General features: G+C 46.5%; 1 protein-coding gene across 1 annotated transcript in view; it reads right to left on the bottom strand.

Annotated features, from left to right (window-relative positions):
* EPB41L4B (erythrocyte membrane protein band 4.1 like 4B) overlaps positions 1–16,252 on the bottom strand; it is a 159,979-nt gene that overhangs the window by 3,876 nt on the left and 139,851 nt on the right. The window contains exons 23-25 of the mRNA XM_021706305.1: positions 10,236–10,352; positions 7,774–7,842; positions 615–760 (exon numbers count right to left, since the gene is read on the bottom strand). Of these exons, the coding sequence (XP_021561980.1) occupies positions 615–760; positions 7,774–7,842; positions 10,236–10,352 (332 nt within the window). The remainder of the gene's footprint in view (positions 1–614; positions 761–7,773; positions 7,843–10,235; positions 10,353–16,252) is intronic.

Raw genomic sequence — 16,252 nt, 5'->3', positions numbered from 1 at the left:
TTCCCAAATACCGGCAGCTTGCTCAGTCACCACCTCGAGGGTTCTGCTTAAATGCCGCCTCAGTGAGGCTCTCCCGTCTCCCGTCTCCCGGACAGTGGCTCACACTTGTAATCCCAACATTTTGGGAGGCCGATGTGGGAGGATTGTTTGAGCCCAGGAGTTCGAGACCAGCCTGGACAACATAGTGAGAGCCCGCCATCTCAAAAAAATAAACATAAATAAATAAATAAATAAGGAGGCCATCCCAGCATGTCCTATTGCCTTTCATGGTTCTATTTTCCTCCCCAGCATGGTGCGGGCTCTCTCTCACGCTCTCTCTCTCTCTCTCTCTCTCTCTCTCTCTCATACACACACCTCCATTTGTTTGTCTGTCTTCCTTCCCTCACAAGCATTAAACTGTAAACTCCATAAGGGAAAGACTTTTATCTTTTATCTTTCTGTTTTGTTCACTGTCCATCTAGAATACAGCCTACCCTTTGTAGACATTTCAATAAATATTTATAAAGTAAGTGAGAGAATGAGTGGGCAAACACAGGTGCTACAAACACAAAGCACTAGACTCTGCCTGGTTTCCCTGTCACCAGTTACCTGCGGTACCTGCTGACCTGACCTACCTGGCTGCCAGAGAAACAGGCTTCCGGGGGGTGTAAATGGTCTGCACTGTGGAGCCGGTCTCTGTCAAAGGCCTCAGGGTCGCTGCTGGAATCAGTGGGGAAGACTGGCCAGGACAGCACTGTAATTTACTGTCTCTGAAGTCTGCCTGGAGAAGAATGCGAGAAGGGGAATCAATCTCAATTTGGTTCCATTTTTACCCTGTCAGCTTCTCCCTAAGCCTTACTCTACAGTCCCTGTTATTTTTTAATACTAGCTAAAATCGATTGCCATTTTAAGTGATTTTACTTCGTGCCAGACACTATGTTAAGCACTTTACATACATTACCTCTTGACAACCCTTTAAAGTAGAGATCATATTTCAACACATCTTAGACACCATCAGTTGTAAGACGCACCATTTTTGCATGTGTCACAGAGAAAGAAAAATGTGGCCATTCAAACTTTGCCATGCCTGCTATTGTAGTAAACATTCTGACTTCAGAGATGTTAAAAGGTAAAAAATGGGCTTCTTAGAACCAACTTATGGGGAAACAAAGTGAGACTCAGAGAGGTTAAGTAATCTGCTCAAAGTCACACAGTAAGTGTTAAGAACAGTAGTCAGAACCAGGGATTCATAAATGGTGTTTTTCATCACTGTAGCAGTGATTCCCAAAGTATGGTTCCCAGACTACCATGATCAGCACTGTCTTAAAACTTGGTTAAAAAAAAAAAAAAAAAAGCCGGGCTCGGTGGCTCAGCCTGTAATCCTGCGCCTTTGGGAGGCTGAGGTGAGTGGATTGCCTGAGCCCACGGGTTCGAGACCCGCCTGGGCAGCGAGACCTCATCTCTACAATAAATCAAAAAATCAGCCGGGCGTGTTAGCGCATGCCTGTAATTCCAGCTACTGGGAAGGCTGAGGCGGAAGGATCACCGGAGCCCAGCAGGTCGAGGCTGCGGTGGCCGGGAGCGGCCGCTGCACTCCAGTCTGGGCGACAGAGTGAGACTCCAACTAAAAAAAAAAAAAAGAAAAGAAATACCAACCCTGTTTGTGTTCTAACACCTGCCTCTGGAAGGAGAACTGATCTGGCCTGAAATGGAGAGCAATGCCAAACAACTGACCACCTTCAGGTCTCTACTTAAGTGCCACTTCACTGAGGCCATCCCAGCATGTCATACATGCATAACAGCATCCCAGCATGCCACTGATAGGAGGAGTAGTCATATGTTTGTCTAGCATGTGATATCTGCCACAAAGAGCTTTTACAAATCTTGGGCTGTAGTGGCCATTTGTATTGTTTATCAGACAATTCTGGCACACCATTTTCCAGGCACAAGGTAAGATTACATTTCCCTGCTCCCTTTGAAGTGAGGTATGACCATGAGACTTGCTTTGGCTGATGAAATATGGGCTGAGGTGCTGTGTTTCATTTATGTGGAAAGATTTAAGAGCCAATGTATGATTTGTCACCTTTGTTTTTCCCCTCTGCCACCGGGACTAGCAACATTCCACACAACAGGCAACTGTTCCATCAGCCTGGGTTGCAGAAAGAGGACATCAAAGAGCAGAACCCTCAGTACATTCAGAACAGATATGCAGCATGGGTAGGAAACTCAGGATGCTGTTTTCTTTGTGTATTATTATTATTTTTTTTTTTGGAGTCAGAGTCTCACTCTGTTGTCCAGGCTGCAGTGAAATGGCATGCTCACGGCCACTGCAGCCTCCATCTGCTGGGCTCAGATGATCCTTCCACCTCAGCCTTCCAAGTAACTGGAACCACAGGTGTGCACCACTATGCCCAGCTAATTTTTTGATTTATTGTAGAGATGAGATCTTGCCAAGTTGCCTAGGCTGGTCTCGAACCCCTGAGCTCAGGCAATCCTCTTGCCTCTACCTCTCAAAGTGCTGGGATTACAGGCATGAGCCACTGTGCCCACTTATGGCATGCTGCTTTAAACCATCCTTAGTTCTTCAATCTGATACAAGAGCTTTGGTTGCTTCAGTGAAGTGAGTGGAGGCTGAGATTTTGATGCCATTTTTTATTCTTCCCGGAAAAAGAGGAAAATTTGCACTAATGGTTCAAAGGCAATAGTGGGTGAATGTGCAGAAGCCTTGAATGGTGAGAAAATAAGTCAAGATAGTGGCACCAGATTGTACTAGCAGTCACTGTGTTCTTCACTGTTATGCACTATGCGGGGTAAAAAAAGCCAGTTTCACTTAAAAGTGACCTTGAGGGAGCAGTAAAAGTTACTTATATTATTAAATCTCAACTCTAAGTAACTGTCTTTTTAATATTTGTTAAATGAGGAAATGACTGAATGAATGAACAAATTTTTGCTGGAACAAAGCAAGTAACAGAGGGACATACCCAGGTTAGAGAGAAGCACATGGGACAGAAATCTGGCCAGAGCCAGACAGGTTCCTTCATTCTAGATGGACCAACATACTCAGCTAAGTATCAAGGAGACCTAATTCAAAGACCTGAATACAAAGTAGAAACTGGTCTCAGGATCAATCAAGGAGCCCAGATGTTGAAACCAGGTCCAAGGTCAATGTTAGATCAGTTGCCAGACCAACTTTGTACAGAGTTCCTGGAGCTGCTAAACTCCCCCATAACAAAGGCCAGAATGGGTTTGGAAACTTGTGAAGTGGCCAAATCTATAGTAAGTTCAAGCGTCTTGACCTTGGCAGGAAGAAAAGAAACCTACTCACAGGGATTTGGGGAGACTGAAGCCCAAAAGTTTTGCTTTTGTCGCCATCCAGCTGTCAGTAACTCCCTACTCATTTGTTGTTTCCTTTTGGATGTTTCTTTCTTTTCTTTTTTCTTTTTTTTCTTTTTTGAGTTGGAGTCTCACTCTGTCGCCCAGACTGGAGTGCAGTGGCCGCTCCCAGTCACCGCAGCCTCGACCTACTGGCTCCAGTGATCCTTCCGCCTCAGCCTTCCAAGTAGCTGGAACTACAGGCGCTCGCTACCACGCCCGGCTAATTTTTTTTATTTATTGTAGAGATGAGGTCTCACCAAGTTGCCCAGGCGGGTCTCGAACCCTTAGGCTTAGGCAATCCACTCATCTCAGCCTCCCAAATGCGGGATTACAGGCTGAGCCACCGAGCCTGGCTCTTTTGGATGTTTCAAAGGCCTTTCTAATGCATCATGGCCAGAGGCAAGCTCATTACTCCCCCAATCCAGACTTCTTCCAAGTTTCTTTATCTCAGTGAATGGACCCATTTTCCATCCATATTCTGTAAGTCAGAAATCTGTGAACCATTTCTGACCCTCCCTCTTCCTCATCCAACCCAACGTCTTCCCAACCTCCTAAATATCTCCCTAATCTCTGCACTACTCTCCACCTCCACTAGCAAAACCACACTGGGTCAAGGTCAAGTTCTCCGCCCTCTCTCTTTTAAGCCATTGTTCTGAGTTTCCAGATGACTGTCCTAAATCCACTCTGCCTAGACCCGCCTGTTCTCACACTGTGGTCACAGGGATCCCCTCCAAGTATATCTTCCCTGTCACTGTCCTGCTCAAAGTCCTTCAAAGTCTTCGCAATGCTCTTAGGATGGAGATCAGAATACCTGCTGTAGTCTACAAGGCCAAGCCTGGTTTGTCCCTGCCTGTGTCCCCTTCCTTCTCTCACACCCCCTCCCCCTTGCTCTCCACATTCCAGCTCCTTGGATGTGGGATGACCCTGCCTGCCCCAGAACACTGGCTCATGCTGTTCCCTCTGCCTGCTCCAGCTGTCTTTGAGCCACATTTGTCCAGTTCTTAAAAGTCCCAGCGTGGTTTCTGCCATCGGCTTCCTGCCCCATCTTGGCCCTCAACTTTCAGGAAAGGCTTCCCTGAGTGTCTCACAGCACTGCCAAGGCTGGGCAGGAGGCCAGAGTGCCCTACCATGACCAGCGGAGAGAGGTGGAGCCGGAGCTTCCAGCTGAGGAGCTGTGTCCAGCAAGACTGCAGGTGGCTGGGATGAGTGTTAGGGCAATAGCATTTAACATCCTGGCACAGCCCCTGTGTCTCCACCCTCTTGTTCTTTTTTTTTTTGAGTCGGAGTCTCACTCTGTCACCCAGACTGGAGTGCAGTGGCCGCTCCTGGCCACCGCAGCCTCGACCTGCTGGGCTCCGGAGATCCTTCCACCTCAACCTTCCAAGTAGCTGGAACTACAGGTACGCGCTACCATGCCCAGCTAGTTTTTGATTTATTGTAGAGATGAGGTCTCACCAAGTTGCCTAGGGGGGTCTCGAACCTGCGGGCTCAGGCAATCCACTCACCTTAGCCTCCCAAAGCGCTGGGATTACAGGCTGGGCCACCGAGCCCGGCCTGCCCTCTTGTTCTTAAAAGGCAGATGCTGGAAGCAGCTCGTGACCCTAGAAACAGATTTTTCTAGGAAACAGTTTTGTCCTCTGCTGGAAAACTTTCCCCCTCTGTTCATCCTCTGAAACTTGAATCAGCCACTGCTCTGTCCCTCCCCCTCCATGTGGTTGAAGGTAGGTCAGGTAGTAACCATCATCCAGCTTATGTGACCACACCTCAAGCCACCCTTAGGCTTAATATTTGTTCATTGAGAAAATGAATGAAGGAATTTTTGCTGGAACAAAGCGGGAAAAGGAAGGACAGACCCAGGTTAGAGGGAAGCACATGGGACAGAAATTTGGCCAGAGCCAGGCGGGGCCCCCAGTTCAAAGTCCACAGACCACCTCACAGATCCTCCAGAGAGCACAGAAACCCTTTGGAAGAGTCTCAGGAATCACACAGTTCTAGGAATTGTGATCTCTGATTCCTGGGAGGAGGAGAGGGGAGAGGATGGAGGAGGGGACCCTAGACTCCCCACTTCTGCTTCATCTAGCGACTCATAGTACAGCAAGCTTCTGCAGAAGCTTTCTTTTAAAGAATGAGTTGAGGCCGGGCTCGGTGGCTCAGCCTGTAATCCCAGCACTTTGGGAGGCTGAGGCAAATGAATTGCCTGAGCCCGCAGGCTTGAGACCAGCCCGAGCAACTTGGCAAGACTTTGACTCTACAATAAATTAAAAAAATTAGCTGGGCGTGGTAGCATGCGCCTGTAGTTCCAGCTACGTGGAAGGCTGAGGCAGAAGGATCGCTGGAGCCCATTAAGCCGAGGCTGCAATGGCCAGGAGCGGCCACTGCACTCCAGTCTGGGTGACAGAGTGAGACTCCAACTCAAAAAAAAAAAAGAAAAAAGAATGAGTTGAGCAGTGGAAAAGAAGTGTGAAAGTCACTGAACTTCCTCATTTTGCAGATGAAAAAAAGCATTTAAACATTTTGCAGTTTCAATAAGCTGCCCAGTGACATGCAGAGAGATAGTAACAAGAAGTTGGTTGTTAGGACTACCTGTTCTTGTTCATTACATTGCTCTGCCTCTCCAGCCTCAAGAAACAACAATCATAATTGATGTTTGTTGAATGTTCTATGGTTGGCAAAGCACTTTCAAATTATTGATCCTTTTTTATCCTTGTCTGAACAGGATATAAGGAAGATATTCTTATTGCTTTTTCCTAGGTATTTATCTATCTATCATCTATCTATCTATCTATCTATCTATCTATCTATCTATCTATCTATGAGATGGAGTATCACTCTGTTGTCCAGGCTGGATGATCATAGCTCACTGCAGCCTGGAACTTCTGAGCTCAAGGAATTTTCCCACCTGAGCCTTCTGAGCAGCTGGAACCTGGCTAATTAAAAAAAAAAATTTTTTTTAAATTTTCTATAGAGGTGAGGCCTAGCTATGTTGCCCAGGCTGGTTTCAAACTTCTGGCCTCGTGATCCTCCTGACTTGGCTCCCCAAAGTCTTGGTATTACAAGTGTAAGCCAACACACCCAGCTACTATTTCCACTTTAAATGAGAGGAGGCTGATGATCAGAGTAGTAAAGTGACTTGCCTAAGATCACATCATTATTAAGATCCAACCCAAAATAATTGAAAACAGGTGTTCAAACAAATACATATACACACATGTTTATAACAGCACTATTCACAATACCAAAAGGTGGAAACAACCAAAATACCCACCAGCAAATGACTGGATAAGTAAATTGTAGTATATAAATACAATGGAATATAATTTTGTTATAAAAAAGAATGAAGTCCAGACACGATGGCTCACACTTGTAATCTCAGACCTTTGGGAGGCCAAGGCAGGAGGATCACTTGGGCCTAGGAGTTCTAGAACAGCCTGGACAACACAGCAAGACCTCGCCTCCACAAAAGATAAAAAATTAGCCAGGTGTGCCTGTAGTCCCAGCTACTCGGGAGGCTGAGGAGGGAAGATGGCTTGAGCCTAGGAGTTTGAGGCTGCGGTGAACTGTGATTGTGCCACCGCACTCCATCCTGGGTGACACAATGAGGCCCTGACTCAGGGGAAAAAAAAAGGAATGAAGTACTGATATATACTACAGCATAGATGAACCTAAAAACATTATGCTGAGTGAAAGAAGTCAGTTGCAAAAGGTCATATATTGTATCATTCCACTTATATGACATATCTAGACCAGGTAACTCCATAGAGATAGGACGTAGGCTGGTGGTTGTCAGGGGATGAGGGCAAGGGAAGAGTAAGAGTAACTACTTAATGGGATTTTGGGGAGTTTGATCGGGTGTGGTAACTCACGCCCATAATCAATTCCAGCACTTTGGGAGGCCAATGCGAGAAGTCTGCTTGAGCCCTAGAGTTCAAGACCAGCCTGGGTCACATAGCAAGACCTCGTCTCTACAAAAAATCAAAAAATTAACTTGGTGTGGTGGTGTTCCCTGGCAGTCCCAGCTACTCAGGAGGCTGAGGAGGAAGAATTGTCTAAGCCCAGGAGGTCAAAGCTGCAGTGAGTTACAAATGTGATGGTGCCACTGCACTCCAGCCTGGGCAACAGACCCTGACTCAAAAAAAAAAAAAAAAAAAAAATTGGAACTAGATAAGAGGTAGTCATCGCACAACATTGTGAATGTACTGTCACTGAATTGTCACTTTAAAATGGCTAATTTAATGTAAATCTCACCTTAGCAAAATAAAATGAAAAAGCTTAAAGAGGTAGATCCCAAATCCAAGCATCTTTTTGACCTCACAGAATTCAACAGTGATCCAAAGAAGCTGTTGACACTGCACCCCAGAAAAGCATGTCCCATGGGAACAATGTTGGGAAAATGCACATCTGTTTTCTGGATCTACTTACGGTAAACTGTGGCCCTGTGGTAAAAGGATCAGGAAACGGGTTCATTGTTTCAGCCGGGAATGTTTTTATCTTCAAAAAAGAGAAAGACAAGTGGATTACCTTGAGATTAGAAAACCAAGTTTTGAAATCTTTGGCAGGGCACCTTTACAAGTGAACTGAGCCTTCACCACTCATGTAAGGACATACACAAAGGATCCTCGGGAGACTGGTAGTTGTGTCCGTGCCTGATGTTGAACTGTAGGGCTGGACCCAGAAGATATGACAGGTTGGAGTCTTGTGTTCACCAAGCACCCTACATTTGCCTTGCTCTGGAAGTCCCTTCACTGGAATCTGCTGGGGCTTTCCAGGCATGCTGGGTTCTAGGCTTGTCCCCTACAAATCCACAACCAGGGTGGATGATGAGTGAAATCAGAGCTGCCTGGGGTGGCTTCTGACAGCTTCTCCATAGCAGTGAGGCCGGGCTCGGTGGCTCAGCCTGTAATCCCACTCCATAGCAGTGAGAAATGGCCAAGAGGCTGCTGAGAGGTCTCTCACAGCAGGAAGGGTTCCAGAAGGCTGGGCCAGAAAATATTCCCTGTCTAATCATTTTAGTTGTTGGACTCTCTGTATGCTTTGAACAATAAAGTTAGAGAAACTCCAGGAAGCATGGAAAAATCCCGCCACCTTGGTCTTTGGGAACAGAAAGCATGGTGCACAGAGGAGCACAAAACTAGGGATAACTGCAGCACCAAGTTAGTCTGAAAGAGGCTGGATATACAATCCTGATCAGGCAGTGGTGGCCCAAAAGACCCTTGGCTTCTATTACTTTCTCTCTGGTCATTTTGTCTTTGGTCTTGTGGAGACCTTGGGAAATGGGAAGGCTTGTTTCTTTACCCTGACCTAGGGTATGCCAGCAGGCCCAGGGGCCTGACGACTCTGGCACTAGCTTTGTGTGCAGGCCCCGGGATACAGAAACTACCTGCACACCTGCTGGTGAATGCACACCACTCACTGGTGGAGGGCTGCAGCCAAGACACTGAGGTCACAACTGCTCTGTGACAGCAGCCCTTGCGTGTATTGCCAGTGGACCCTGGGATAGCTACTTGAAGCTCTTGAGCTGCTCTAATGGGAGGGCAAGGCAGAGATGAGCAAGGGCACATCTGCCTATACCCACATTGGCTGAGGTTTTCTGAATGGGGGGAGCAGATGTCAATCCATGTGGGGATGACAACCCCTTGTGATGTTCACTGAGCTGTTCAGCCCAAGCCTGCTCCTCTTCCCTGGAATTTCTTCAAACAACTTAAATTTTCTAGAATGGGCCCCAAACTGTCTTTCAATTCAGTGAGAGAAGGACTCTCAGGGTGAAGCCTTGTGGAGCCTTGTGGTACATTCCCCTTGCATTGCTCATGGGGTCAGCATGGTGCTCTGAGACCCACATCATGGTGAGAGTTACAGATAGATCAGACTCTCAGATCATCATGAAGTAGGGGAGGAAAGTGGTTTATTTATTTTATTTTATTTTTTCTCATACTTTATTCCGAAAAGTGGTTCATTATTGTTACTAAAGAAAGGGGATAGCAACTTCCAGGAATTATTTTATACCTCCTGTAAACTAAAAAAAAAAAAAAAAACCCAACAGAGATACTCTGTGTTGTTCTAGTCATTGCCCAAGTATATTCACTGTCTTCTGATGGCATTGTCTGTCGTTTAGAAAGAGAGCAAAAGCCAGCATCACAATATCTTATCCAGGAGGGTCTAGCCTAAGAAAATAAAATAGCTGATGCGAAAAGCTACATGTATTCTGTTGAATCATGACAAACTGGAAACAAAGCACATGACCTGTAGTAAAGAATCTGTTAGGTAAGCAGTGGGCCAGTCACGTGATGGAATATAGAATGTGGTAACACAATTAAGATAGAAGCAACACAGCATTAAAGTGGAAAGAGAAAAACTGAAGATGATATGGCCACTATGATTTGACTTTATAAAATTATGAATAATGTGAATACATAGAAGAAAACATGCAAAAATGAAGAAAGATCATGTTAGGTTGGGATTCTGGGTGATTCCTTTCAAATTGTTAGGCAGCACTCCTATTGTGTCATTAGTTTGTTAAACAGCAGGGGAAGACAAATTAAAACATGTTTATTTTCAAGGGGAATGCAACTTAAGAGTCCATCTGGTGAGTTCCGGAGTTCTCTCTGGGAACAGCACCTATGCGCGTCACAGTTCTAGGAAAACAAACTCTTCCTGGGTCTTGAGATCTAGAGGTGAAGGACTGGGACCACAGCTGTGTGTCCTGGTCTGACCAGGACCAATTGGACTTCAAATTCTCCATCCATCCTGGAGTGAGAGTGCCTGTCAGCTGGGCTCTTCTGGAGCTCTGGAACTCCTGCTCGCCCACCCGGGCCTCCGCCTCACCTGGTGGCTCCGGGCCACCTCACCTCTCCTGGCCAGGCCCCTCTCCCTGCCAGGGTACCTACCAGCCTTGTTTTGATTGGAGGGTACATGCAAACTCCAGTGGTCTCTTCCTTCATGGGGAGAGAAAGTGGAGGAGAACAGCGAGAGTGGGCACAGTGGGGGCTGCTGGCGGGCTCTGCCTGCTCACGAGGAGAGGAGAGAAGGGGAGGAGGAGTGGTAAGAGAGGGGAAGGAGGAAGAGGAGATAAGGGAGGGGAAAGGAGAGAAAGACAGCACAGTGCAAGATGGGTCTGGCAACTCCAGACTGTTCTCAAGCCAGCTTCACCCACAGCCTATTTCCAGCCTCTCGCCAACTGGCTTCTGGCCCCACCCTCCACCCTCTTCTCTCAGCTTTCTCAGCTCCTTTCTGGCCCTCATCTGTCTTCTCCACTATAGATGTACAATGACCCACTAAGGCTCGATTCCAGTAGGTAGAGGCTGCCTCTTACACCAACTGCACAGGACCGGTAGTGGCTTCCTGGTATGCTATTGAAGGTTCTGATGCATTGCCCAGGCCAAGCCAGAAAGAGAGCCATGATGAATTAGTGACGCCAGCTGCGCGGCATTATGAGGAGTGGCCACCTTGAGAGCCTTTGCCTTCCATGCCCATGGCCCTCCTGTGTGTAGGTGAGTGGATGTCCAAAAGAGAGACCATGAAAGAAGTATAGCAGGGGGAGGAACATGTGAGGGAATCACTCCAAAAACGGAATTATCTTTTGGAGGGTGGACCCTTTGTAGTGTATTCAGAATTTGTTCCTCCAGATCAAATGGTCAACGTTTTTATCTGGAAATTTTGAGAAGGATGCGTCATGATTTGCGGAAGAAACATCTTGAGTTGTGGCAAACAGGTGACTAGTTCTTCCACCATGACAATGTACCAGCCCACATCACACTGTGTGTTTAGCAGTTTTGAACCAAAAATGGTTTGACCTCCAAGTCTCAACCTCCCTATTCACCCAATCTTTCTTGGACCAGTTTTTTTTTTTTTTCTGGATGAAAAAAAAAGTCCTCAGAGGGAAACACTTTGCCGATGTAGAAGATGTGGAACAAAAAACAGTCGAAGCACTAAAAACCATTCAAATTGACAAGTACAAAAGCTGTTTTGAGCAGTGGAAAAGGCATCTCAATAGGTGTATTGCATCAAAGAGTATTCTGAAGTTGACTGAAGTTTAAACATGTAAGAATAAATACACAATTTTTTATAAATAAATTTTGGGTTTTTTGGGTCCCCTTCTTGTATAGTTTAAGATTTCATCTATATTGGCTCTTTGTTATTTGTGTCCAGAAAACACACTGGCCCTGACCCACTTTCTACACCCATGGTCCTTGGTACCTCCTGTTGGCAGGGGGCACCTTGATGTTTAGTGGGAAAATACTGAGCATTGTGAGAAAAGTGGTGCATCAGTTGGGATACACTGGGTTCCCCACCCTATCCCTGAATAGCATCATGCACCCAGCAGAGGTCCAGCAGCTTGTCCTGGTGAGAATAAGGATGGTGGATAGTGGATGTTTGATGTTAGAAGAGGGAGCCACTGACAGGGTTATTTTGGGTTTCAGGGAGGGACCATTGTCTCCAGAGAACAAATACACACAACTTTTAGCTCAAGAGTGTTTCCTTAAATAGTTGGTATCATCCTGCTGTGAAGAATAAAATACAGCCTCTGGGTAAGTTTCATTGAAAAACGATCAAGAAAATTTCTGGCCTCTTTTCCTTCTCCAAACTGATCTAACTCTGTCCTCTGTACAATTGTGCAGACCTGGACAATTTCCAAAGGGCTTTTACAACCATTATCTCAAAATGGTCCTCACAACAGCCTGTTTTACGATTCAAATTTGGTAGATGTAGAAATTACATTTGCAAAGTCTGAATCCGAGGTTCTAGGCTCTCTTGTTGACGGTTTCTAAATTCATTCTTCAGAGACAAGTGAATCTACATTAGTCACCTGCAGTTAAGTTTTACCAGCCTACTTAAAATCCTCCTACGGCTCTCTGTGGTCCTCAGGGTAAATTCCACACACTATAGGATGGTACATGAGGCCTGCTGAAGCTGGTTCCCCTTCCCCTCCAGGATCAGTTTCCACCACTGCTCCATGACACCCATGCTCCAGCCAGAACCTACTATACTAGGGGCCCCAGGTCACTGGGTTTTTCCCCTACTGGTGACATCAGGCATGTAATGTGGGTTTTTTGTTTTGTTTTGCTTTGTTTGAGTTGGGATCTCACTCTGTCACCCAGGCAGGAGGACAGTGACACAATCACAAGTCACTGCAGCCTTGACCTTCTGGGGTCAGGCAATCTTCCTGCCTCAGTTTCTTGAGTAGCTTGCACCACAGAAATTAGCCATCATGCCCAGCTAATTTGTTTTCTTGATTTTTGTAGAGATGAGGTCTTGTTATGTTGCTTAGGTTGGTCTCGACCTCGTGCGCTTAAGCAATTCTCTCGCCTTGGCCACCCAGAATGATGGAATTACAGGCGTGAGCCACTGTAACGAGTTTGAAAGCGTTTTGTTTTTTTTTAAGAAAATAAAAGCTGGCATAAATGACTAAGAAACATGATTATACTGCCAAGAAGCCAAAATGCATACTGGCCACCAGGGTCTTAACTGAAGAACATAATAAATGGCTTAAGGTTTTGCCCATCATCAGACTTTTATGGTAAAAAAAAATGTTGATCCATCACGTAAGTATTTCTGACCTTCCCAAATATGATTCTGACTGAATTTAAACAAAAGAACATCCTGGGGCTCTACCCTGGACTGTTGGTAAATGAGAAGAAATAAGATAACACATGCAATAGCATACTATTTTGAAATAGCATTTTATTTTGTCTCCTGGTATCTCCTTTCTTCCTTGGGTCTTTTCCACATTCACACAGCTACATTCTTCTATACATACTTAGCTTTTGAGCTCAAAATCTGACTCTTGGAATAATTCTTGGAATAGATAAATAATGATGAAAATGTGTAGCCGGGCTCGGTGGCTCAGCCTGTAATCCCGCGCCTTTGGGAGGTTGAGGTGAGTGGATTGCCTGAGCCTGTGGGTTTGAGACCCGCCTGGGCAACTTGGCGAGACCTCATCTCTACAATAAATAAAAAATCAGCCAGGCGTGGTAGTGTGCGCCTGTAGTTCCAGCTACTTGGAAGGCTGAGGCGGAAGGATCGCTGGAGCCCAGCAGGTCGAGGCTGCGGTGGCCGGGAGCGGCCACTGCACTCCAGTCTGGGCGACGGAGTGAGACTCCAACTCAAAAAAAAAAGAAAATGTGTAAGACTTCATCATTGAGATAAGAAAATAGATTTCTAGTTTGAGGATGGGGAGAAAATCAGAGGGAAAGGGAGGAGGGACAAACACTAGTAAGTACTGAGCACAGGGGCCCCATGCACCCAGAGCAGCAAGCCCCACCTACTCAGGTAGAGCCAAGGAGGTGACAAGCCCCAAGATAGAATGGTTCCAGGACAGAATGGTGCCCAATAAGTAGGGATTCACACATCCCAACAGGACAGTGATCTCCACCCACCCAAAAAATCATGAAAGAAGCAAAGAGTGTCCTGGATATATCAGCAAACAGATGACATCATGAACTAAACAGACTTCTCTCTACCTCCCCATGCCCTAAGGAACATAGATGAAACCACAGGGAGACAGAAGGGGCACCCTGATTTGACCTGAAGTTAAGCTTTAGTCCTTCTGGTAGAATAAAGCTCAAAATAAAACTAACTTATTGTGCCAGATTGGAACACACTTCCTCTGATGGCCAACCCAGGGTCTGCTCCTATGCCCTATACAGACTTCCTTTGTCCAGGCCTGTGTCTTCCCTAATACATGAACTCTTGACTAACATGCCATGGTCCAGAAAAAACCTGGGTTCTGATTGGCTCTGCATTGCAGTTGGGTGAGTGGTTCACGAAGTACGGGCATCCGAGAAGAACAGGCCCAAAAGAGAGAGTCAAGAACTCAGAAGGCATAGGGATGTTTATGGTCTGCCTTACCTGGGGAAGGAAGCTGGCATGACAGACCTGGTGTTGGGGAGCAGGACTCTGGGTTCCTAGGGCCAACACTACTAATATGTAAATGCACCCTCTCCCCCACTCCCCTCACTCAACCAGCACCAGTACCCTCAAGTGCCAGCTCACACTCACACCCCAAAGAAAATACCAAATGGAGAACACATGCTGTCTTGACTCACTTGCCTCTTTCCCACCCTCGCAAGTTTTCCAGCAGAAACTCAAATCTGATTATGATTCTATCTAATGAAGAATCTGGGACTGGGCAAACATCAAGCTGCACAAGTTATAAGACAAGATTGCTAGCCGGGCATGGTGGCTCATGCCTGTAATCCCAGCACTTTGGGAGGCAGAGGCAAGAGGATTGCCTGAATCCAAGTGTTCAAGACCAGACTGGGCAACTTGGTGAGACCTTGTCTCTACAAAGAACCAAAAAATCAGCCTGGAGTGGTGGTGCATGCCTGTGGTTCCAGTTACTTGGAAGGCTGAGGCAGAAGAGTCCCCTGAGCCCAGCAGGTCGAGGTTGCAGTGGCTGTCAGCGTGCCACTGCACTCCAGCCTCGGCAACAGAGTGATACCCCGACTCAAAAAAAAAATTGCTAAGTTGAGCTACCTAATGAGATAGTTGGGGATTAGATAAGAAAAGCTTTGGGGAAAGCAGGAAAAACAGGCTGCAAGAGAGAAGTTGGAAAGAGTGTTTTTGTTAAGTTTGAGAATGAGAGTTCTTAGAGTCATGCAGGATGTAAGAGAATGAAGGAACCAGTAAAAAGAGATTCAAGACACGTTAGCAGGAGGCATTAATTTAATATTATTTAATAATTTTTTGAGAGGTGTCCATTCACGACTGAGCCTTTTTCTTACTCTTGTCTCTCTGGACTTTGCTTCTTTGAAAACCACTTAATTCAGAGGCCAATCACAAAGATTGAGAGCCATAAAGTTTCCACTAGTTCTGATAGCATCTTGGTGGAATACTGCTGAGTGAAAGCAAGAAAATCTGGTCCTATTCCTCTCTCTCCAGTTCCCTGTCCTTCCAGCACTGGCTCTGGGAACCAGGGTAGTGATGGGAGCTTCAGGAGTTTCAACCAGTAGGAGGGAGGGGGCTAGAGACAGGTTGTGAGCTTGGGAGGTGACTACACAGAAAAAGTACTCACAGAAAAAGTAATCAATCACAGGGGTAATTCCCTGCCTGTGTGATGAGTATCATCCAGGAAGTTTTGACATTCTTGCCCCATAAAGAACTGCTTCCTCTTCCAAGGGCCAGAGATAGCTACCAGAGGCTAAGGACACAGGACTGGCAGCAAAAGAACCACATCTCATCCAGGTCAAGTCTCTTTGACCAAGATACCTGAACACCTCCCTTCCTCATGCCCCATTCAGCAACTCTGGGGACCAAGCCTGAGCTGACAGCTTAGAGTTGGTCCCAGAGCTGCCCTATACCCCAGGGTGACGCCAGGGGATCTGACCAGCTTTGCAGGAGGGAAAATAGCTAACAGAAAAAGAGAAACATATCCTGGCATGGACCATCTGTCATTGGGATGGCCGCCTAGGACCTGAGTTCTAATCTTAGCTCTGAACAGACTTGCTATATGACCCTGGACAAGTACCTGCCCCATCTGGGCTTTGGTTTTCCTATCTGTGAGGGACTTGATGAGATGGTCCCAAGGCACCATTCCAGCTGATAGGCTGGGTTCAAGTAGTTGAGGAAGTCCTGGTCACAGTCAGACATGGGGGATGCCCTTGCCTCTCTCTGGTTCCAACTCCTTCTTCCAGTGGATTAAACAAGCCCTTCTGCAGCTCACCCAGTGTCCAGGACACCTATCTGTGGAGGAGGGCCTGGTTGCTGATATACTGGTGCCAGTGAGCTCTGACCAGAGCTAGTTTCCCTGCCCTGGACCCTTAGCCAACTCTCTCCTCAGCTTTTCCCTGAGACATAGACCTCCCTGCCCATCACCCCAGCAACAAGATAGGAGGAGGGCTGCTCCTTGGATTTTTTTTTTTTTGAGTTGGAGTCTCACTCTGTCGCCCAGACTGGAGTGCAGTGG

The sequence above is a fragment of the Carlito syrichta genome, unplaced genomic scaffold, assembly GCF_000164805.1.
Source record: "Carlito syrichta isolate Samal-C Ts95f unplaced genomic scaffold, Tarsius_syrichta-2.0.1 Scaffold315407, whole genome shotgun sequence".
Lineage (NCBI taxonomy): Eukaryota > Metazoa > Chordata > Mammalia > Primates > Tarsiidae > Carlito > Carlito syrichta.
This window is presented reverse-complemented; position numbering and strand designations above follow the sequence as displayed.